At 41.4% G+C, this 25347-nt stretch overlaps 1 protein-coding gene across 3 annotated transcripts in view; it reads right to left on the reverse strand.

Moving 5' to 3' along the window:
* Positions 1 to 25347, reverse strand: part of CLVS1 (clavesin 1) — a 131036-nt gene that overhangs the window by 86447 nt on the left and 19242 nt on the right. Inside the window, exons 1-3 of one of the 3 annotated variants that reach the window (XM_030485442.1) lie at positions 14013 to 14574; positions 6985 to 7382; positions 3157 to 3781 (exon numbers count right to left, since the gene is read on the reverse strand). In XM_030485442.1, coding sequence (XP_030341302.1) covers positions 3157 to 3545 — 389 coding nt within the window. In that variant the 5' untranslated portion in view covers positions 3546 to 3781; positions 6985 to 7382; positions 14013 to 14574. Of the gene's footprint in view, positions 1 to 3156; positions 3782 to 6984; positions 7383 to 14012; positions 14575 to 25347 lie in introns of those variants that run through there. The other 2 variants (XM_030485441.1, XM_030485443.1) reach the window with 2 other exon arrangements.

Genomic DNA, 25347 nt, shown 5'->3' on the forward strand with positions numbered 1-25347 from the left:
GAATAGTTAAGGTTGTAAAGGACCTTTAGCTCATCCAGTTCCAACGTGTCTGCCATGGGCAAGGACGCCTCACAATAGACCATGTCACCCAAGGCTCTGTCCAACCTGGCCTTGAACACTGCCAGGGATGGAACATTTACCACATCTTTGGCAACCTGCTCCTGTGCCTCACCACCCTCACAGTAAAGAACTTCTTCCTTATATCTAACCTGAACTTCCCCTGTTTTAGTTTGAACCCAAGTGAACACAAGGGTCACTGCTGTAGAGTAGCTAACATACTATCTTCTTTGCTGCCTGACAGTAACCTACCCTACAGTGCTGCATCCTCAGTGAATTCAAAAGTAGGTTAAAAGATGACGTGGTCAGGACACAAAGGTACAAACATGGGAAGCTGTCGTTTTTATGCTCCCTTTAAACTAACAGCAGCTGGAAGCTGAAGCTGGAAACATTGAGACTGGAATTTAAAACTTAGTTTTCTAGAGTTGTTAGATCTATCACTTTACATTCTTGAAGATGAAATTACAAGGGTTTCTAAAAGCTCGCATAGTAGTTTTATCTTTGATACAGTGAATTCCTTAAAAACATTTTGGATCTGATTTGTCAAAGCAGTCACATTACACAAATAATGACATTTCCTTTTAAAAACCAACACATTTGTAAGACCAAAAAGTTTTGAGGCCTCTTCTGCCTCCTTGACATGTGATCCCAATAGCCGCCTGTTTACTCCCAGGAGTGTAAATGGCAAGAATGTCTGGACTAAAAATCAGTTTTTGGATTACAGCTATGCTGATTTCAAGAAATCCTTTATAAGTTGTTATTTCTTTATAAATTATCCCTTATAAATTATGATTTAATTATACAGAAAAAGAAGACATGGCTAGCTGCAAATGAGATTAAAGTTAGGAAAGGTATGCTGAAGGCTGAGCTCTTACATGGTGATGTGCATGTCAGCATCACAGCATCATATGAATTGCATTAGCACTCAGCTGAAATATAAACTTGTAAACACCTTGACATCACTGAAAACACATGTATAGAAAAGTTGCCCAAGACACATGTACGCAAGATATACACAATGCCTATTTGTTTGAGGGTTTTTGTGAAATATATATGAATATATATTTCCTCTGGTCAATAACCTGCTTCTCTGCTGCTTAACAGGATGTCGCACTTATAATTTCCTTTTCCTTAAAAGCTTTTTCTCTTCTTAATGCCCTTAGACGGTAGAAAAGAAAAAGGTCATCCCTCTATTTACTTACAGTCCAAATCCTGTCCCAAATCCCTGTAGCACTTGGAGTGCTACAAAAGCCCACAGAAATGAATCCATAGAGGAGTTGAGCTTCAGTAGCTGAACAGAGATAAAATTTGCACATGATTTTTAATTTCACTGAGGAGCCTTAGGAAAGTATATCCTATCCTACTTGCCTCAGACTTTCTTCTTTGAAGGTAAAAATTACATTTTCAGAAACAAGGTATGTTGCAGGCAGGATCACCTTGGTTTTTGAACACACATACACACATATACACATATACATGGATGCATATTAAAGCACCACAGAAATTTTGAGCCAAAATCTGACAGGAATCAATGTTCTGTCAAGATCTCATTGCAGGAGCCTCAGACAGCAGCACTCAGCTTCCCAAGAGCAAGACTTGATATTCTAGGTTAATCACAAGGATTCATTTTTTGGGGGGATCAGAAACCCAAAGCTGGCTCTGTATAATACCTAAATCCCTTAATGCAACCAGCAGAGCCACAGAGCTTCTGTCATCTAAAGCTGATACTTTCTATTAATTCAAGATACCTGTTCATTCATCTTCCTTTACAGGCAAATTGCTAAAGGAAGGGATTTGTGGTTGGAAGAAAAGCAAGCTCACAATTCAGAAAGACAGGAAATAAACTGCTGGCCCTTTGTAATCAATAGGACTTTTACCACTGGCTTCAGTTCTAGGTTTCACCAAATACTTTTATATATGCAAAGTTACATTTCTGTAACTTTTTCTGTACATTTATTTACCAGATCTGTACATGCAAAGGAATATCAGAAACAATTCTGTACTCTGTTTTCACACAGAGATGAAATGTTCTCCCAGAAAACAACCAACATGAAAAATTGCATGTATTGTATATTGTTCTCTAATAATTTCTATAGCATAAATTCAAAGTTCCAATCTATTGATTCCTAAAAAGACACTTTCTTGGACAACTTTAGGCCATGCCAAGACAAAACCCTATCTGGAACTCAACAAAATTTGTAATACTACAAACCTGAATCTGAATTTTGTTTTCTGATCTGATTTTTGTCAAAAATCAGCAGAACACATGGCAATTCTACAGCTGATTCCATTTCTCCCTCTCACCAGGAAAGCAGGGAAAATGGAATGGAACGACTTCTGGTGAAGAGGACAACGCGAACATGTTATTCCTGTACTCGGCCCTTTTCTCTGTATTATTTCAAATAGGTAGTGAAAGCTGACTAATCACACTAACATTTAAGGGCATCGTTTTATAATAATGGCTGGGAGATATCTTTGTTCATACCATTCTGCGAAGAAATTACCTGAACAGAAAATACACTTTGCGTGAACCTCCCATTTATCAGACTAGCAAACATATACAGTAACCAGAATGTGCAGAAATTACAATGCAGTTTGTGGAAATCTCATAACACAGGGTGTAATTCCTGAAATGGTTAAAAAAAAAATCATTATCTGTTAAGAAGTCTGGAGACAGAATAAATATGGTCAGTTCCTTCTGCACCAGAAGATCCATGAGAATCCCCATATGTTTTGAGACATTTGCTTTCTCTCAACCTGTTTGGCTAGTCTGTGATATTGCTGAAGTAATTACATAATAAGCGTTAATGTATTTATAACAAACAGACACTATCTGGCTAAAGTCTGGAAATATTTATGGAAAAAAACAGATGAGCTACTCATCTGACACTTTGGTACACCCTTTATATGGTGTATCAATGGTGTTCTGGCTGAAGAATGAGAGGTGATGAGATCAGAAGAAAGTTTAAGTCAAATGGACTCATGGTTACAAAATGTTCCAAGGAAAATGGCCTTGCTGCTTCAAGTATGGCCACAAATATTCCATTACAAATTGAGTGTGAGTGTATGTAAAAAGATAAAGACACTATCTACATTTACCTACTCTGATCCCAGTTGGCTGCAAAAAGCAGAAGAATCTTCCTGCCACAGTGGTCACGATTTTCCAGTACTCCTGGGAACCCATCTGTCAGAGCTCGTTTGATTCCTGGATCATCAGCTTTGAAGTTTTTGAACATATCCAGATTTAACTGGCGGTATTGGAAGTATTGAGCCAGCAGTCTAAAGGCCTCAGTTTGGTGAAACTTTCTGGCTCGGAGAAATCTCAAGATGAAGGCATCATCTGTACGTAAAAACCCAATGTCAGGCCTCGTAATGATCATGTCCCTGACTTGCTGGATATCCTGATGCAAAATGTCTGGGTTTTCATTCAGTTCCAGGCGGGCTTTCTCTATAGTCTCTGGACTAAGTCCAGCTTGTAAATGGGTCATCTCTGCAAAAACCTCTTTTCCAGATCCTTAACTTCAGATATTTCAGTAGGTGAAGTGCTGATCCCATTCAATTGATGATCTGCTGTGAGTGGGAACCATTCAGAAGCTTTTTGCTATCAAGCTGATATATAACAAATGAAAGCAAATGGCTTTTCTTATTCTTACAGTAAGAGTAACAGGCAGTTCACATGTAGTGTGATCCATCCAAAGGAAAGTGTTGTTTATTCCATCACTTACTAAAAGAAAAAACAAATATATAAAAGAAAGATTAAATACTTATGTAAAGCTTACAGGAATGCATTTCTGAAATTTATATAGCAATAAAATTGCTTTGTGTGCTTCATATGTAAGAGGATACCAGTCAAATTATTTCAGAATGGGTGAATTTAAGATAAGGCAGTCATATGTTCAAGCTTTCAGAAAAGCAATCTGATCAATTGTCAATTAATACTGAGCTGCATGAACTTACTATTAGAATGAACTTTCCAAAGTTGTCTTACTGAAGTGTGGGAGTTCCAGTATCCCATAACATCAAGCCCACGATGACAAAAGCAAAAATAAGAGTACTTTTTCCCCACCCCTAACAGGAGCTACACTTCAGCAATCTAAGTATGCAGATTTACACTTACCATTTTAAATACAACAACTGCTTGATTTGGTTTTATCACCCATACTGTGAGCTTGTAGCTTTCCTTGAATTAGCCCATGAGCTGATTGTAAAATTGATTAAAAAAACCCCAACCTTCACCAATATCAGGGGTATTTTCTACTTGGTAAAACCTCACTGAAAATATTTCCCATTGAGACTTAATACACCCTCATGGGAAACTTCCCATGAATAAAGTGTTTGATGAATCTAATCTGACAGGATTGGTGTTTTAGTTGAAAAGAGATGTATTTTATTTCAAATGCTTTTATTCAGTATCTTGTAGCTTTTCTGAATACCTAGTTCTGATTTTAATTTTTATTCCTGTACTTTACCTAGAACTTGTTTTTACAAGTGTTAGAAGAAAAGCTGCTTAAGCTATTATGTATGAGCAAAATGGTACAGTGAATCTCTTACATTTCAGTGACATAATTAGCAAGAGGCTGTCATCGAAGTCTGTGTAGTTACACTTGTGTGAAACAAGATCAAGGTCTGTTCCAAAGAGACATGTGTGTGAGGAAAGATCAAGATCCATCCAACTTTTCAGTCATCGCAAAAACAGACAAGCAAATAAAAAGCCCCGCCACTTAACTGATCTCTCTCTCTAACCTCTGAAAAAGAAAAATTGGTTTTATAACTAAAAGGGAATCCCTCAGTGAATGTCATCCTGCATTTGAAGAAAGCTGTTTGGAAAGTTGTAAAGTATTTATAGCAAAACAACCATTTCACTCAGCCACTCTCTGGGTTCAGCATTCTCAGATTAAACAAAGTGGAGAGCAATAGCCAAAACATTCCTTTGTCCAGGGGCTGCTCAAAGTTACGTTGCAGGACCTGGAAGTTAATCAGCACAAGGGATGCCCAAGTTCCCGGTTTTGTGAGCTTGCATTTCATTCATAAAAGCTACATTTTAGATGGCACAGCTGCAACCCCAGGATGAGATCCTAAAATTTGAATAAAGACAGTTTCTGCATATTTGCTTAAAGGACATTTGTGACAAGAGGTAAGCTTTTCATGTGTTTTAGACTTGTCTGTAGGTGATACAAAGGAGAGTTTGTTAAGCAGCCTCCTTCTGTATTCACTGTGGACCTGGAGATGAGAAGAGTTACTTGCAGGGCAGAGTAGCCGGTGATTGATCAGCCGAGGAAAACTTGGGAAAAGGAAGGCACTACAGAAACACAAGTCCTGAAGTTTTGAGGGGTAATCTATGGGTGCAGGTTATTCAGCTCTCAAAGCAATTAGAGTTGTGTTAAAGATGAATTGCGGATATAAAAACAAAGTAACAGTTATTTGCTTTGCTTTTGCCTTTACTAGACCATGTTAGGGTAACTCAGATGGTATCAACTGAATTCCACTGATATAAAATTGATGTTGGCCATAGGGAAACCGGGACAATATTTTGTGCTTAAAAGATCTCAAATTAATGGTGGCATTAGCATTTTCTTGCATAAATCATGTTTTTAGTTACAATTGCCTCCATGAGCTAGTTAGGGGAGCTAGGTGTATTCAAGTGTGACCCTGTCCTTGGGGCAGTGTAGCGCAAGGATTGGTTGCCTTCCTAGTTTTAACAGCAGGTAGTACAGTAAGGAGACTGTGCTCAGGGGTGCTCAGGAGAAGACTGGAAGCAAGGAGTTATCTGGGGTCTGCATGAGCTCCAACTCGGAGCCCAGTATGAATTGGAACACCTTTGGAGCTCCTGTGACATAGAATCACAAAATCATGGAATCACAGGATGGTTTGGGTTGGAAGGGACATTTAAAGATCATTTGGTCCAACATCTTTTCCCTGTGAGCAGGGACGTCTTTCACTGGATCAGGTTTCTCAAAGCCCCATCCAACCTTGACTTGAACACTTCCAATGATGGAGCATCCACAAGTTCTCTGGGCAACCTGTTCCAGTGTCTCACCAGCCCCATCATAAAAAATTTCTTCTTTATATCCAACTTAAATCCCTTCTCTTTCAGTTTAAAACCATTATCCCTTGTCCAATTACTACAGGCCCTAGTAAAAAGTCTGTCTTCATCTTTCTTTTAAGCCCCCTTTAGGTACTGAAAGGTTACAAAAAGGTCCCCTGGAGCCTTCTGTTCTCCAGGCTGAAAAATCCAACTCTCAGGCTTTCCTCATAGGAAAGGTGCTCCAGCTCTCTGACCATTTTTGTGACCCTCCTCTGGAGCACTTGCACCAGGTCCAAGGACAAGAGGCAGTTAGCTGTGACCCACCAGTGGATTCATTTGTTTTCTAAGAGTTTATGGAATTTAAACTGTCCCTTCTACTGTTCCTTTTCTGACTCCTGCCTCCACCAAGATGCTTCATTGGAAATAGGGCAAATTCTTAAAAGATCACTTACAGTCTGCTCTAGGAGAAAATGGGATTAGACCAAGGAGATAAAATCTGTCCCTTCAGGTTTTCTTACAGGATCCCCAAGCATTTAATGTCAAAAATTATGCTATTTGTTTTCATTAAACTTTTCTTTTTCTTAACCTATTTAAATGGATTACCACCTTTTATGCCAAGGATGATCCCAAGATGAGGGAGATATAGTCTTTTCCTGCCAGATATTGCTGCCAAAAAGCAACTTACAAGTATTCAGTCTAACAAAAAAAAACATTTTTTAATGCATTTCAGAGTTTTCTGATAGTGAGTTGAGCTATAGCCATAGGTTACAGGTTACAGGAGAGCAGTCTTGACACGATCTGAATCACAACCCAGATCATGGGTTTAGCAATCCATTCTAGCACCACTGACTTCAAGGAATCTGATTTACGTCAGTAGATAATATGGTTCTCCCACTGCTTACCTTGGCAATAAATGTAATGCTCCATAGCTATCCAGTTTGTCATTGTGCTTTCTCAAATGATTCTGATTTATCCTGATTCCCAAAGGTACAACAGAAGCACTTTCTCCATTTTCACCCCCTCCCACACATGGCAATTTCGCTTTCTCTTCTGATGTTATGTTCAGCTCTGATACATCTGCCAGTTTTTCAGATGTTTACATCTTTGTTCTACTTTGTTGGGTTTTTTCCAATGAAGATGCTGGCCTTTTTCTCCTATCTTGAATATTGTTGCTGCATGTTAGCACACTGGACTCTTTGTTAATCTCAACAGCTGTTTTTCTGTGTTGTGACTCTTTGTTCCCAGAGGACTATTTGCTCTCCTAATGTCTTTTCACAGCCACTTACGATAAATCATATGCCTAAAGGAAAACAGAGCTTTAAACAAGGAAAAATAATTAACAGAGGTTTGAAATACAACATATTAATAGGGGAAAAAAGGGAAATTTTCATCAAAATTGTGGTGTCACCTACCAATTTGGTTTATTCATTTCAGTCTTAAGAAGAGAATGAGAAGGGACAGAGAATGAATTTAGGATGGGTAAAATACTGAAAACCTTCAAACAAACAGCTTATATTTTTGCCTGATCCTCAAAAATAAAATTTAATTAATAATAAAATGTGTAATAATACTTACTAACCAAATAAAATTAAAATAATATCTTAAGGAAGCATATAAAGCACTTTCTAGTGCTGAAGATCCTAATATGCTTTACTGCTCCCTCTTCAACAACAGCTTCTGGATTAGCATTCAACCCCTATTTGCTCTACATCCCCTGGAAAATTGGCCAAAACATGTTCTTAGTAATGATGACGCTTGTCTGAATCATTTTGTTCCTGCCCGCTTAGCTGTCCCTGCAACACCATTTGCCTCTTGAAGCACTGTCGTTATGTCCATTTGACGCTTCCCCATTGACTTCAGTTCCAGAAAGGTTTTAGTTGCCCCTATATACCAAATGTTTTCCATTTGGTCTAAAGCTATATGCCATGTAAAATTTCATTACCACAGCTTTCAAATGGGAAGGCACTAGGGTTTGATCCTCACCTGGTATTGATACGCATCACTGTTATGGTTTATCTCATTATATAATACCTAACTCCTAGCATTCATACAGATATTAGCTGCCAAAATCGTGCCAGAAAAGAAGGGAGTGGGCAGGGAGGGGGGAAAACGGTAATCTAGAATGATTTCATCTCAGAGTGTGGGTGTCATCTCATTAAATTGCTTTTTAAAAAATATTTTGATGTTAACTGTGGAAAACATCTTTGGGCTATGTTCTTCTTAGTAGGGATTGCTCTATAAGGGCAGGGGAGGATGAACCCGTAGCTGTACTTATAGGAACGGCTCCTATGGCATTTTGTGGCCTTGTGATACCTTAGTGGGAACCCACACTGGAAATGGAGAGGTCAAACGTAGAAAGGGACATACCCAGCTCCATGAACTAATGTCAAAAGTGTGATGAGAAAAACTGACTCTTGCCCTTGGCAGAGGCATCCTGGCATCCTCCTCAGACAGTGGGGAGAGGTACAGCCTTGAGTGATTTGACTGAGATCATGAAGGATGCATTTCACACAGTTGGGAACAGACCATATGTCTCCTGAGCAGCAAGCTTACACTTTAACATCTGGGCAATCTTTCCCCCGATGCATAATGAAGAAAATGCATCCTAAGAAAAATGTCAAGCCATGTTGCGCACAGGGAAACTGAAAGGTAGACTGCAATGTTCCCAGTGCCCCCAGTGTAATTCCCCTGGGCTTCAACAGCACAATCAGGACCCGAAAAGTGTATTTTTTTTTTATGCTTTATGTAAAGAGCAACCCCTCTAGGGGGGTTCCCAACAAGTCTATCTCATATTCCAAGGACACTGAGCCTCACTCAGATTATTGTAGAATCATAGAGTGACTGAGATTGGAAAGGACTTCTGGAGAGCATCAGGTCCAACCTCTCACTCAAGCATGGCCTCCTAGATCTGGTTCCCCAGGACTACATGCAGACAACTTGTGAATAGCTTGTCTCCAACAGGGACATTCCACAGTCTCTCTGGGAAACCAGAGCTAGGGCTTGATCACTCTCACAGTGAAAAAGTGTTTCCTGATTTTCAGAGAGAACTTCCCATGTTTCAGTTTGTGCTCTTTGCCTTTGGTCCTGTCACTGGGCACTACTGAGAAGAGCCTGGCTCTGTCCTCTTTTCATCCTCCCTTCAGATATTTGTACATATTGATAAGATCCCCCTTGAGCCTGCTTTTCTCCAAGCTGAACAGTCCCAGCTCTCTCAGCCTTTCCTTATGTGAGAGATGCTCCCGTCCCTTAACCATTTCTGTGACCCTTTGCTGGACTTTCTCCCATATGTCCATGCCTCTCTTGTACTAAGGAGCCCAGACCTGGACACAGCACCCTAGGCTTTACCAGACTTGACCATCATAAACATCTCCTGCTTTCCTATAGCCCTTCTCTAAAGTACTATATTCTTCCAGTGAACTTAAACAAGTTGAATATCACAAGTTTTTCTCCCTCAACTCCTGGTGCTCCTGTAAACCTTCATTGGAGAGTTGTTACTTCTCATCAATATGAAAATAGTGAATGTTTGTGACTGTAACAGCTGCGTGGGGAATTTGATGGTTTCTCACACTTTTCCAGGATGCGATCTCCTTGCTCAGGTACAAAAAGTAACATTTCTTTCAGTTCACTAAAAACAATACACCACATATTCCCACTCTCCTCATATTACAGTCTTCTTGTTAGCTTGAGTCAGTTACAGTCTACCCTCAGGCCACATCTAGCTGTCCAGTGGTGGTAATTTAGCTGTGGCACAGCACAAAACACGGCAGCAATTCAACTGATCTTTGCAGCTCTGCACAGTATGTAGGACAGGCATGTCTGTAACACTGACCTGCAGTTGTCCTGCTGTTGCTACAAGCTGGCAGGGATGAGGAGAGACTGAAAAGGTTTTCTTATAGATGTAAAAAGAAAAGATTGCTTCATTATCTTTTGACCTGAAATGTGTAAAATGAGTTGCCTACCTGAATATTAAGGAACAGGACCACATGCCAAGGAGAGTAACTTAGTTTGTAAAGAAAAAAGTTTAACGAAACACCTGTGAACGTAATGAGATTGCTTCAAATTTTCTCCAAATCATAGTTTTAACATTTTGAGTATTCACAAGCCACTGCAAAGCCCTAAAGGAACATGAGGCCTGACCTGTAGCATGTTAAAGAAGCAGCAGGCTGCAGAGGACTTCCATGTCAGTCATGACACTAGTCCAAACACCACCATGCAAAAATCATCCTGGCCACTATTTCTCAGAGGTTATTTTCTCCAATAACATAGAAACTTCTTGCAGCAGAAATTATCAGCAGCATGCAAAACATTAATTCTGACACCTACCACACCCCACCCCCCCAAACCTCATAATCGAACTGTATGTAGAAATCTGATAGCACGGGATCATAACATTGTGTCTTGAAATCCCTATATGCACTGTAGAAGTTGTGTTACAACATCTGCACAAAGATATACAGAATAAAAAAAAACGTATTATCATGGTATTTAGTCCTATATTGTTAATAAAATGACATTCACGTAATTTGCTCCCCATTTTAAAGATTAAGTTCCCTTTTAGAATGCAAAATGCAAAGGTGATATATTAGTGCCCTATTAGTGACTGACTTCTTTCTGCTTTATACATGATGTCAAAGAAAGGCATCCATGGCATCCTGTGGAGTGGCCACAGTGGAGGAAGGGAAGAAGGGAAAGTCAGGGGCAGAAAGGAAGGAAAGCGGAAAGGAATGCCAGAGGGAAGGAGGGAGGCAGAGAAGGAAGGAAGAAACAAAAAGAGGGAGGGAAGAAGGGAAGAAGGCTAGAAAGGAAAGAGGGAGGGAGAGATTTCTGAATCCCAGAATCCATTAAATTCTCCTGTTTTTTTCTCTCCCTCCTATTGAAGTCTGAGAACAAACACAAAGAACTCCACACAGATACTTCTCCCACAACTGTAAAAATAAAGTTTAATATAATTTGATGATACCTTGTGGGTTTGTTTTCTCACTGAAGGAACATATCAGACTTAAGGATTTTATTTCTACAAATCCTACTGAAAGAAAAAAATAAATAATCAAAACCCCAAACCTGCTTGGAAATTCTCAAACTAAATCCTCAGAGCAGTGTTATATCAAGAGGGAAGGGACTTACAACTCATCTGAAAAAAACTATGTGAACTCTGCTCACTGAACCTCCCACTCCATAAAAGACTGATGTTGCTGCTTTCTTTTTTTTTAACTAGTAAGACCTGATTGTCATATCTTGTTTGTGCATGTGCCAGACACCACAGCAATCGGCCGTGGGAGAAAATAATACTCACTTGCCAAACAATAGCACAAATTCTTCAGTAACTGCACATTTAAATCAAGAATTGCATTTGTTTACAGTCTTAGTTTGAAGGAAATTTTCTCCAGCCTTTTATGACAATGCTCATTCGCATTTTAACTGACATGGTCCTCTTCTGGAAGATGAGGAGGCTGCTGCTACATGTTTCAGTGAAGCTACCTCTGTGTTCAAAGCACATAGGGTTTAAGCAATTATGACCCAGTGCTGTGGGTGGATTCTACAGTTTCTCCGTCTCTGCAGCAGATTATAAGTTATAAATGATGATGTAAGAAAGTAAGAAGGTTTTTGGAACAGGCTGCAATATCTTTCATTGTTTTGCATATGCCTTAGAAGAGCCTGATTTTTAGAAAATAACAGTTTTCAGTAGGATGAATCAACAGGATTCTTAAAATAATCGGCAGCATTTTATAGCAGATAGATAAACATCAGACCTGATTATGCTGACAACACAAGCTGCCCCTGTAAACTCCAAGCTGGAATACAGACTGCAAAACAGGGAAAGCTCTGTAAGATTATCTGACTGATCATTATATCACCTTTTCTATGCAATGCATGGAATAATACCATTACATAATATGTCATTTAAATGTTGGCATTGTATTAACTTTCAGTACTGGAGAAAATCCGTGTTATCATTTTATTACTCGGAAAGCACACGAAAGCAGCCTTTCTGTAATTTAATTTTCCTTTCCAAATATGATCCAGTCATGATTTAGTGATGGACAGTGAGTAACGATCTGAACCTTAACTTCATTATTCCTGGAGCTTGTCTAGATTGAGGAATCAGAATTTTGAAAAGGGAAAGCTCTCTTTCTCCTATGACCTTCCCCACGCTCCCAGGATTAAACCACTGCAAACAGAATTAAAGAAAAGCCAGTAGCATGCATGGTGTTTCTTCAGACATTATTTGCTCTCTGTTTATTTTCTATATGAAGCTGTCACTGAACACCTTCACTTCTTGCAGAAACCACAACTTAATTCTTGACTTCCTGCAGCAAAGGGTCCACAAGGTAGGCACAAGTCACCTCATTTTTTCCCTACACCCTTTATTCATCACTGCTTGCCACTGGAAAATCAAAACTTTTGACTGACCTGGCACATTACCTCATTCCTCATTCCTCTTTGGGTTGAATATACCTGGTCAAAACATGTATCAATTTGCTGATGAGCAAACAGGTATCTGCTTCTGTTTGGCAAGCTCCTATCTGTTGCCGCGTGGCTGGAGTCCTTACTTGATTCCTTAACTCTTAGTTTTAACCCTTTCCCCTCCATCCCTCTCACCTCTCCCCTGCTTTAAAATTGTATCATCTGGACTTCCCCTTCCAACTTGAACTCTTTCTCCTGCTTGCCCAGATCCTGGGCTGCTGAGCTGATTTTTCCAGCCCCCATGCCCACTTTCAGAAAGAATTGAGACTGGTGATGGAGAAGGAAAACAGGAAGGGAAAAAAAGGCAGGAAAGTGAGGAATGGGGGAAACAGAGGTGGGGAGGAAAGGAGGCAAGGGACTAGGGTAGGGAGGAGAGTAGACAGGAAAGGCAGAAAACAGGAAGGCAGGATGCAAAGAAGCAGGACAAGGAGAACTGGAGGCAGAAGAGGCAGGGTAGATAAGAGTCAGAAAGCAGGACAAGGAGGAGAGGCAGGGGAAACAGGAAAAGCAGAGGAGGAAGGGGAAGTAAGAGAAGTAGGGCAGGCAGGGCAGGGAGAAGAAGCAGGGCAGGCAGGGGAAGTAGGACAGGCAGGGAAGGCAGGGATCAGGGCAGGGCAGACAGGCAGGGCAGACAGGGAGCAGCGGAAGGAGGCAGGGAGGCAGAGAGTAGTGAGGTAGGACAGGCAGGAGAGGCAGCCAGGGGAGGCAGGAAGCAGGATAAGGAAGCAGAGAGGAAGCAGGCCAGGTAAGATGCAGGGGAGGCAGGGAGCAGGACAGGAAGGGAGCAGGGTGCCAAGGCAGGCAGTAGAAGCAAACAGTGGAGGCAGGGGACATGGAGACAGGGGAGGCAGTGAGCAGGGGAAGGAGGCAGTCAGGGCAAGCAGAGCAGGCAGGAGGCAGAGAAACAGGCAGGACAGGCAGGAAGCAGGAGACAAGGTGGGCAGGAAGCAGGGCAGGCAGGGAGCTGGGGAGTCAGGAGGCAGATGGCAGGGAGCAGGGCAGGCAGGGAGCTGGGGAGTCAGGAGGCAGATGGCAGGGAGCAGGGCAGGCAGCAGGCTGGGCAGGGAGCGGGGCAGGAAGCAATAGGGCAGGCAGCAGGGCAAGCAGCAGGCAGGAGGCAGGGAGCAGGGCAGAGAGCAGGGCAGGCAGGGTAGGCGGCAGGGAGCAGGGCGGGAGCAGGCACGGAACAGGCAGGGAGCAGGACGGGAACAGGGCAGAGAGCAGGCAGGGAGGGGGTCAGAGAGCAGGGCGGGAGCAGGCAGGCAGCAGGCAGGGAGCAGGTAGAGAGCAGGTCAGGGAGTGGGGCAGGGAGCGGCCCCTGCCTGCAGCGCGGCGGGGCTGAGGCCGGAGCTGTCCGCCCAGCGGTGCTGAAACGCCGCAGCCGGGCCCGGCGGGGCGAGGGCGGGGTGGCGGGCATCGCGGAGAGCCGCCCTGCTGCAAACGGAGAAAAGACAAATGCAAATACCTGCACAGCGCCAGACAGCCTGCCCTGGGGCCGCGGAGGCTGCGGGGGACGGTCGGATTTTTGTCCCCCTGTAGGTGTCCTTGCTGTTGAGCTGGGTGGGTGAGAAAAATCTCCCGGCTCCCAGGTTCAGGCTCAGATCTCTCTAGAAAACTGTGAATGAGCGAGCGCCAGCTCCACGGGTATGATATTTTTTTTTTTTTTTTTGGTAGGAGGCGTGTGCACCAAAGCCTGGGTCCTTCCACTCGGCGGCTGCCGTCCCCCTGGGTCCTAAGCCCTCCTGCCGCCCGCCCGGCTGCCTCCCGGCGCTCCCCGGCCGCGGGGTCGGCGCACCGCCACCGCCGAGGGACGGTGACAAAGGAGCTGCGGGCTGCTGACAGCCCGAAGAGCTGCAGCGGCAGCACAGCCGGCCACTGCTTGCTTAGTAGCGACGGCTTTCACCTCATGGCATGGTCTCCACCGCCTTTTTCTCGCATCACCCCTCTTGCAGCGAAACTCGGGAGGAGCAGAACCTCCTGCGGCATTTACAGCAGCCACAGAAAGGGTAATCCTAATGTACCGTGTGTTGTAGATGGGCTGCCCTGATGAACATGGCAGCCGGGATTTGTAAGAGAAGTTTGTCTGGATCTGGCTACAGGTACATCTAAGCTCAGGGTGCTGTCACGACCAGCAGCCTCAGCAAATGCCTGGTGAAGAACATAAAAACAGGACAAGCTTCATCCCTGCACTCTCTCAACCCCTCTCCCAAGCATTTCAAATTCAGGGATTTCCCCAGCAATGTGGTGCCTGTGATTTTAGGATTAATTTGTCCTCCTTGAACTTTCACAGTGTCTCCTAGAACACCTACAAATTTCTAGAACATCCTTCCATAATGTCCTTTGACAAGGAGCTCCACAGGCCATCTGTCTACTTCACAAACTATCACCTCTTTGTCATGATAGGGGTCTCTAAGCTTTAACTAGCATGGTAGAAAGGACAGAAGAGGGGTAGGTCTCTCATTAAATTAGGTCCTGAAAATCACTTTCTGTATGAGCCTCATAAGATCTCTACTAAACCATACTTGGAAGATTTTGGGTGACCTAATGGCTTTGGCAACCAAATTCACATGCAATTGCTCTTTGCAACACAGCAAACAAATGTACCAGCAAAGTGCACTTCTTCTTCTGCTACCCCAATTCACTCCACATTGTGGAGTATAATTGCTTGGAAGTGGTGGATTAATGCCAGCTGACTTTGCTTGACCTCTTTGCTTCGGACAACTCTCTTGTGTCAATTTCTGAAGGATCTTGAATAGCGAAGAAATGGGTGATAAATAATAAAGATAGGCAACAACTTCTGTATAAGAAATGGCTAAACAGTAGGATTCTTCACCATGGAAAAAAAGAGATGAGTAAGTGTGGATAAAATAGTGGTCTGTTTTTTTCATAATTTATAGTATTTCATAATAATGAGCATCATGAGGAAGATAAATTGGAACAATATCTCAATATCATTTCCAGTTCAAGGAGTAGGAGTAAAGAAACCGACAAAGAGCTAGTTTGAATCAAACCAAAGGACATACTTCTTCACAAAATATTCAGTGAAGCTGTAGAACTCATTTCCACAGGAACTCAGGCTTCAGAGATTTGTTGGACATATCCATGAAAGAAAAATCCATTAAGGGCTTTTAAATGTGAAGTCATGACCTCTGGCTCAGGAAGTCCCTGTTCCACAAATTGCTGAAGGCTGGTGTAATATGTGGGAAAGAATTACTATATCCTTGCCCTGCTCTTATTCTTTGCCTTAGCTGTCCACTGCTGATCACTGCTGGAGATTGGTACTGGGCTAGATGGACCTTTGATCTGAACCAGTACTCCTGCTCTTATATTCCTATATACAAAGTAGAAACAACAGGAGCCCTTTCAGCTTTGCTTTCCCTTGAAAGCGGAAAAGCCAGCAGTTTTGTCCTACTTGACAGATCGTACATCCAGACAGAGCCATTTGCTTTTTAAACGAAACCCCACAATATTCATGAGCAAAGGCAAAAGGAATCTATGGAGAAGATGTCTTGTGCTTTTAGAATGATTTCCATACACAACCATTAATTTAACCCACACCATGTTTGAAACTGGCATACAAGGTGTTTGCATCCAGTGACCCAATCACATTGACTGGAAGAGATGAAGCAACAGCTCAAAGGCAGAGCTCAAATTTCTCACAAAGGCATTTGTCCCAACACTTGATGGGAGAGCATTTCTAGCTCCAGGGAAGTTAGTAGTCAGTTAGTAAGTAGTCTGATTAGATCATTATTTTCTGCATAGAGATCAGTTTGGAAATAAAACAATAAGCACTCTGTTTTCATAATCCTGTGCAAGCTTCCACTCTTGCACATATGATAAAGATTAATGTAGTAGCTACTGTAACTATGCAGTACTTCCCTGGGAATTGTTAATAATATTAAGTGGAATGAACATGAGTCTATAAACCAGCTTCCTTAGGCAGTCAAATGAGTTGCCAAATTTGATGTATGCTTAGTATTTAGGGATTTAATATTTTTATTTGGTTCGTTAATTGAGGTTGGGGTTTTTTTTTTCCCTTTTGTGTTGCTTTTAGGTAACCAGTGCCTGCTGATCCACTGGATGATTGACAGGTAGCACAATGCTATGGTAGAAGCAAGTCTATTACAGCAGGGCCTTATATTGATCCCACTGCAAATATTCTCAGGTTTCTTTCTTATCACCACTTCATCACTTCTTCATCACTTTTTTTCTGCAAAGTCTTCTCTGTACGCTGAGGTCATGCTTCAGGTCTTCTCATTCTTTTCTTTGCCCTAGTCATTACATTTCAGCTGAAGTTATGATCTCAGAAAGGGCAGGGCTGAAGGTATAAAACCTTCGGTTTCATAAAGGTATGTCAGGGACATCAGGAACGCCCTTGCTGATGTGCACAGGCTGGAGCTGCATCCTTTTCTCATCTGCAGTGTTGAATATGCATAGCTAAGGGGAGAAAAATGTGCCTGTAATCACAGTTTGTCACCGAAGGCATTAGAACTGACTGAACACATGGAGAGAACAGATCAGTTTGGAAGGGGGAGGATATTTTATGCAGCCCTTTTTGAAAGTGAAATAGAACCTTGATATTAAATTTGTTCTAACCTGGCCCTCCCTATCATCACACATCTTGATTCTCTGTTTTAATGAAAAGCAGTGAAATATCAAACTTGGACAGAGAATGTTTTCACCACCAGTAGAAGGGATCCATGGAAGAGCAGAGTGGTTGGTTGCTCCGTGGTCTGGGTGTGATAAATAGTTTCTAGTGAATCTACCATCTTTGCAGCAAAACATTTTGTCTTCACTCAGTGACATTGTTGTAATTTTGACTCCCAAGAAGTGCCATGAAGCTAGGAGCTAGTTTGCAAATTTTTTCAGCTCGGATACTTCTTTCTCATTGATACAAAGCCCAAAACCATTGAAATATTTTAATTCATCACAGTAAAGAAGTGGAAAACTGTTGTCACTCTGCTTTCAGACTGAAACTCATATATATATCTACATTACACAAAAACATATTGATATTCAGCAATTTATAGGATTAGTGTTTGTGAATGGTGTGTATATATAAAGAGACAAACAAATCTTTGATGTAATTCAGTATATATCTAGTGTCATTTACTTTTTCAACATGATTACTCCAATATTTAAAATGTTCTTTACAACTTATGAAAAGGCAATTTGAGAAAAAATATAATATAGGATGTCCCTGTATCTTAAAATTTTCTTCAACGAACAATTTGCTGCAAGCTTCTAAAATTAACAGTCAATTTTAATAATTAATTGGGAGCTCATTCTTTTTCCCTAATCTACAATTACCATCTGGTTTTATTTCCTTTGAAAGTAACTGCATTGAAAACCCCAGTAGATTAAAAAATAATAATGCTAAAACATTATTCTGAAGGGAGAAGTAACTCTTAGATCACAGTTCAGAGGGATTCATGTTATAAATCCTTCCAGGTTTCCTGAACCTTTAAAATATTTAATAATTTATACCCAAGAATGCAAAACATATGCAAATGGGTTGTTCATATGATTTATTTAATGAGAAGGGTCCAGTTTTTGCCATTTTCACTCTCGATGGAGAGAATTCACTGTTTTGCTGAGTTCACAAGCAATTGCCACCTCTGCCACTCTCAGAATAGTGCGTAACTAGGACACGAGCAAAGTTTAGGCCTTGAGCATGTAGAGGGGTGAAGTTGAACTGTTCCCATCTCCATGGGAATCCCAGGAGCTGGCAAAGAGATTCAGCACAGAGCTGGAGGCCAGCAGCAGTGGTCAGGTAAAGTCAAGCTTTCAGAACTGTGACACAGAATTTCCCCCCTCAGCTCTTGCCTAATTCTGAACTGGTCTAAATCCCATAGCTGGCTTATTTTGGGATTGTGAAGTTCCTTGTGTAGATCCAGGCTGAGTAGCTTGGTACCAAAGATCAATCAGCATTCAAAAAACAAGTCTCTCTGATGGCCTAATCATTTGGGTGTTGTAAACATTGACTTTAGGCCCAGATGTGATGTATAAGTCAGGTGCAGGTTTGGCCTCGCTTTTACTTGGCAGCACTCACTGTGCTGACATTAGTGAGATATTTGTGATTTAAACTACCTGGGGACCTGCTCCTATTGAGTTCAATTACTCACAAAGTCAGTGCTACTCTGTCTAAACAATAATGGCCCTGTCTTGCTAGACCAAAAAGTGCCCTTTTGCAGAGGGAAATAAATTATGAGATGTCATGTTTTGCATAGCTAGTACTTAAATGAAAAATCTTTTACGAATAACATGGCAAAACTTAGCCTTACTGCCTGAGAAAGTGACTATCAAAGCTAATGTTTTTCCTGTCCAGGAGTAAGACAACCTGAGATAGGCGTGAACGACAGGAAAAAAAAAAAACCTCACAGAGCAGCAAGTGGTCCAGAAAGTAGATGGGTCCAGCAAGAAGGTTTAGGGTGGCTGCTACAGAATTAATTCAGAAAAAGCCTCTTGGGAAAAAGCTGGCTGCTTTCTGGTGCCTTACTATATTGCGATCAATTGGGTTTGCACACAAGCAATACTTAAGTCTGAATTCTAACATTCTGATCTTGGATATGATTTGTTAAAAGCTTGAAATACGTGCACTGTGTAACGTTAATTCTCCAGTTAATTCCTTAACTTCCCAAAGCCTGTTGTATATTTTCCTCGAATTGTAACTTGCTCCTATGCATTTGTTCAATATAGGTTGAATTGTTGAGCTCCAAGTGCAAGAATATAACTTCTGAAATGATAAAAAAGGATTTGAAGGCTGGTAGTTTGACTGGAATAGTTAGAGATGAGAGGAATAATAGGATACTCACCTGATTGATTGCTTAGTTTGTTATGTGATTATTTATTTCTGAAATATTTTAAAATGAATGATGTACATAAATGCATGCAGCTTGGGATGGCAATAAGATAAATCAGCAACAGTAATAATGACTGTGAGCTCTTGCATGTGTAAACAAGCATATGTGCAATATAAATTCAATTATCTCAATGTCACTGAGGATATAGAATAATTTCACATTTGCGAAGCGATAGCTGCAGAGAGTTTTGTTGGAAATAAAAACAGATGGAAGACACAATCTTATTCTGGATAGCAGAAGACTATTGAAAACCAAAGTATTTGAATGTATATGCATACACGTGCAGAAGTAGAGGCGAGTAGTATGGCTGCAGTCCTCAGCAGATATAAATCAACATAACTCCACTGACTGTGGTTCAGGTGTGCTAATTTACACTAGCCAGCACGGGGATAAATGTGTGTATATAAAACAACTATTACACCTGTCAGCAGGCTGATGTTTTGCATTACCACTTCATACAAGAAGGTAAGGATGCAACAATCTGCTGAAGCCACTCTGCAGTACAGTTTTATACCTCCTGGGATGCAGCACTGAAATCAGGGTGCAAACAGCATCACCATCATCTCACAAACACTGGGTATAGTTTAATGCCATCGGGGACCCCCAGCACAATCCATCTAGAATATATATCAAGCAGAGGGGCATACAGCAATCATGTACTTTTTAGCAGGCAGGAGGCTTCTCGCTTGTCATAGCTAGTGAGCCCCTAGGGAGGTGAGGCTGCTGCCATTCTGATTCCCAATATATGCCGATTCAGTCATTAAAATGTGCATTCATCTCCCTTCTCCCAAGACCTAGCTGTGCACAGCAGGTTTAACTAAATTGCCAATAAGAAAGCCTCTCAAATCATCTGCAGTCCTGACTAGCAGCCTCACAAGCAGATGCAGCAACCGATCCTGAGGCAAACAGAGTCTGTTCAGCAGCAGCCTTGCACTTCTGTGTGTACTAGTTAGGGGGCTTTGTTATCATTAACGAGTGAGTACATTGAAGATGGAGAGAGGAGGGGCAGAGGAAGAGTGAGAAAAACAGTTGGGAAGAGCAAGGTGAGACTACTGGAAAATTCTCATTACCTTGTCTGCAGCAATACTCTCTCTGAAGCTGTAGGATAAAAGGAACTACCCTTTCCCTTAAGTGTCCCTAGATTCAGGGTCTTGAAAACTGTTAATCAGCTTGTTCTCATGCAGCAGAGACCTGCAGGAGGGCTGGCTGGAGAAGTGCCAAGGACTGTCACTTCACACATCCTGAGAAATCTCCCCTTCAGCTGAGATTTTAATGGCTTTGGGACATGTCTCTGTATGTGTGTGTGTCTGCACATATGTGTATGTATAAGGGAGAAAATCTATTCCCTTGTCACTCTTCCACGTCTCAGAATACACTACTGTAAATATCTACTTTTTCCTATGCATACACATCAAAGGGGGTTTCAGTAACCAGTTGCAAAACTGCTAGAAAGGACACCTGATTCTGGCAGCAAGCCCTCTCAGGTATTCTTGGAGTCTATCATGGCTGCCAGATCATCTCAGGAGAGGCATAAAGTCCCAGAAATTCTTTAACCAGCTGTTCAAGCTCAGTTATTGCCTAACTATCTGGGCATAATTAGCCTTGCTTCCCCTTTAGTAAAAGGTCAAGATTTAACTTTGGCCTGTGAGGGCTGTGTCCAGCCCCTCCTGATACAGGACTTACGATCAATACCATGAAAGCATGCAGCAGTTTGCTCCACACTAATGCTAAGGTTAGGTTATCGGTCTGTCACTCTTCCTATGATGTGTGCACACTCTGTCAGCATTGGACAAAGCTTAGAAACAGCCATTAAACTGAATTGGCCCTCTCCAAATATTGTATATCTCATTGCAGAACAGAGGCTGGCCAAGTCCTGCTGCTGAACATTCAGTGCCACAGACCTGCAGCACCCTTCAGGAGGTGTCACGTATTCTGCTGTCCTGGGTTCAGCAGTAGCAGTCGTTTTTCTCCTTCTTAGTAGCTGGTGCAGTGCTGTGTTTTGATTTTAGTCTGGGAACCGTGCTGATAACACCGATGTTTTTACTTCTTGCTAAGTAATGTTTACTCCGACCAAGGAATTTCTCAGTCTCGTGCTTTGTCAGGGAGGAGGGGAAGCTGGGGGGAAGCAGAGACAGGACACCTGACCCAAACTGGCCAAAGGCGTATTCCATACCACAGCACGTCATGCCCAGTATATAAACCGGGGGGAGTTACCTGGAAGGCCCAGATCACTGCTCGGGTCGGGCTGGGTATCAATCAGCGGGTGGTGAGCAATTGTATCCTCTCCCCTTGTTATTTCACTAATCATTATTATTATTGGTGGTAGCAGTAGTGGTTTCGTATTATACCTTAGTTACTGGACTGTTCTTATCTCAACTCATGGGAGTTACATTCTTTTGATTCTCCTCCCCCTCCCTCCAGGAGCAGGGGGAGGAAGAAGAGGGGGGAGTGAGTGAGCAGCCGCGTGGTTCTGAGTTACCGGCCGGGCTTAAACCATGACATCTGCATGGCTAAATAACCAGATAACAGAGTGGCTCAACGTGGGCACTTGTGTGGGATAGAGTTGGAGTCTCTCTCCTCTTGTCTGTATTTTTTTTCATATGGTACTGCAGTGTAATGTGAAGAGACGGCAAGTATCTACTTGTCCTAGACGTTGCTGAAAACCATGTACTTCTCAGCATCTCTGGAAAGCTATAGACAAGTATAAAACCTGAAGAAAAACAGGAGGGCATGTAGGACCCAAAATATATTTTATAAAAAACCCTCCTGAATTCCAAACTAATCTCCATAATCACGTATGACTGTGAGAGCTAGAAGCATAGAATCACAGAATGGTTAGGGTTGGAAAGGACCTTAAGATCATCTAGTTCCAACCCCTCTGCTATGGGCAGGGATGCCTCACGCTAGACCAGGTTGCTCAAGGCCCTGTCCAACATGGCCTTGAACACTGCCAGGGATGGAGCATAAAAAAAAAAATAAAAAGAAATTAAATGTCTCCAAAAAGAAGTGAAAGGGACTTTGCTAGCAAAGAGTTATAAATTGCCAGCCAGTAACTTGTCTCTAGCAGGATCAGAAGGAAGACAAGTACTTTAGATCTCCAAAGAAATGACTCTACTTCAAGCCATGGAGAGGAAGACAATTGGTGAAATATATGTGCCCAAAAGAGACCAGTGAAGAACATTTGTCAGTATAATTGGTGTTCTAGTGTAGAAAGTATCAGTAGTTGACAGCAGTTAGTGGAAAATTTATTCTGCCTCTTTTGAACCATCTTTAGTGTGAAAAGACTAGTCTGTTTTGGGAGAAAATATTTCCGCACATTAGAAATTAGCACCATGTTTCTGAATGCCCAGTTGAGTCTGCTTACTTTTCTTCCTACAGACAAACGTTTACCAAATACAATGGAAGATCACTGCAAAGGATACAGAAACTAGAAAATAACTCCAGTAATTCATTTTATTTTCTATGACAGAAGTTCTGTGCCAAGTTTTCTTTAAAAAAAAAAAAAACACTGACACCCAAAACTTGAATTAAATATGTATTTTTTCTATAAAGAATTGATGAGATGACTTGTTAAAAAATACCACATTCTCTAACAAGTAGTAGATTTAAGCCAAGAAGTTGGTGTATTGCTGTTACAGAAAAAATCAGAGGCTAAGAACTTTTTCTGGGTTCATTTTTAGAAAGAATGTAAATAGAGATGGTAAAAAATTTTAGCTACATTTTAAAGCAAGCTTATTTTCCTCCATAATTTCACAGCTAACTCTCTTTTCTGTTGGTTACAAAGCTCTCTTTATTTTCAGCCCAAGTTTATTTGATTTTCTCCCTGTTTGCTGTGTTGGTTGTTTTCCCTAGCATTGCCCTTCTGAGAGACAGGACAGCTACAAAACCAAGTGTTTATTTATAGAAAGTGATCAGGTTTCTAGCTAATTTTACTTTTTTAGGCCAAGAAAACTACCTCTGGGAGGATACGTCTCTGTTGCATGAGGGGCTTGCACTGTCTGGGGCTGATGAATCCATCAGGTAGGCCACAGCACTTTGCAGGGAACTGGTCCAGTCCCAGGGGCAGGATAGAGATGTTTGCATGGCTATATTGCCTTTTGTTCTCACAGAAGAAAATCCCTGTCTCCACCTCTAAGAAAATCCCAGTAACTGATTTGACATTCCCATCTGAAACTGTCCTTTTCAAATAAGGAAAATAGGTGATATTTCACATGATTTCTGATTAGTGTCTCGCACAGTGACACAAGCACATCTCTGGTTCTACTGGCTATGCCAGGAAAGGTATTTTCTAGCTGTGGCACTTGCTTTTTTCATGACAACCCTCTACTGGTGGCTCACAATCCTCCTGTAATCAGCAAGTGCCCCAGGGTCTCCCTCGTTCTCTGTCAGTTTCATCTGAAACTCCCAATTTGCAGAAGTTCATGTTATAAGCTCGTTAAGTGCATGACATTGCACATTATGCAATTAAATTTCATCCCATTACTAATACTCTACTCTCAAGGTCATTTAGTTTTTCCTGTACAATATTACAGTTTGCCTCTCTGTTGAGCTTTGTGTCATCACCAAACTTCATTAGTACACGCCAAATTCTTATCCCAGACGTCATTAATGAAGATGTTAAAAAATCAATCCCAAATGTTTAAGGATTTCCGCTAATGGCAGTTCTTTCCAGACCAATTATTGTTTCTCCTCTTTTGCTGATTCTGAGCTCATATCTCTTGCTGCTTTCTACATGTAACCTCTACAAATAATAATTTCCTATAAGGTATTGGTAGTTAGCTACAGTACAGACAGATGAGATTTAGCTTTAGCTTTTAGTGGTGCTTTTGCTTTATTTTTACACAGATTTAGTCATCCGTGGTATCAAAAAGTATAATAATCGTCTGACCAACCTACCACTACTAAATTTACATTACATGTTATCCTGGTTTCTATTTAATTTCCTGCTTTTAAATATCCACCACTTCAATATGTGTTCTAATCTTACATCTAGTTCAGATTAATTTCTTGATTCTGGATTATTTTCCTCCCCTTTTCATATATATATGGGTATATATATACCCATATATATATACAGATAGTGTGCTTGCTGTTTTCTAGTCAGATGGTGTTCCTCCATGCTCCATTAAAAAAACAGGATGCTTTATAGATTTCAGTGTCTAAACTAGCTTGTTTCTCTAAAGAGCATAGTGAGAATTCTTACATTCAGATGTGGTCATTTCTGCCACTGTGCATTTACTTCCATAAACCATTTAGCCTTCGCTTCCATCCCATCAACATTACCTTTCTTACTGAAAAATGAGGCAAAGTATTAATTTGGATCTGGAAATGTATCATTATTATTATTATCTTTCATTTTTCACCCATCCTCACTACACAGTGGACTTGTTTCCTCATTTATTTGCATGACAAGAGATTTTCACTAATTGTTCTAATTTTATTTGCAAAAATCTAACCTTGATTTTTAGCAATTCATACACCTTGTGCTTTAATTTTTAACAAAAAGCATGAATTAGAACCCTTTGCCAGCTCCAAGCAGTATACAGTGCTTCCCTCCACTGTTACTTCTAGTGCATTTTATCCATCACTTTTTTTAATAATCCTCAGTGAGATCAATGGTCTGCCTTGTTCATGCAGCCAGAGCTAGGAAGGCATATGAAAACTTGTCCAATTTCAGAAGCATCTGTCGCTGCCTTGTCACAACAGAGAGCAGGGAACTACAGATTCCTTGGATCCCTGTCTGTCACCCTGTTGTTTCCGGAGGGGGGCAGAGCGAGCAAGCATTTCTGGGTAAGGGTGGGATGGCAATAAGTGTAGTCTCATTGAAATCAGTCAAAACCTTTTCAAACATGTACAAGCATATCTGAGGTTTGTAAAGTCTATCCCAGAATCAACATTTTCTCTCTGCTGCTCTTGGTATTAAGTTACTTAGCGCAG

The sequence above is a fragment of the Strigops habroptila genome, chromosome 1 (assembly GCF_004027225.2).
Source record: "Strigops habroptila isolate Jane chromosome 1, bStrHab1.2.pri, whole genome shotgun sequence".
Classification (NCBI taxonomy): domain Eukaryota; kingdom Metazoa; phylum Chordata; class Aves; order Psittaciformes; family Psittacidae; genus Strigops; species Strigops habroptila.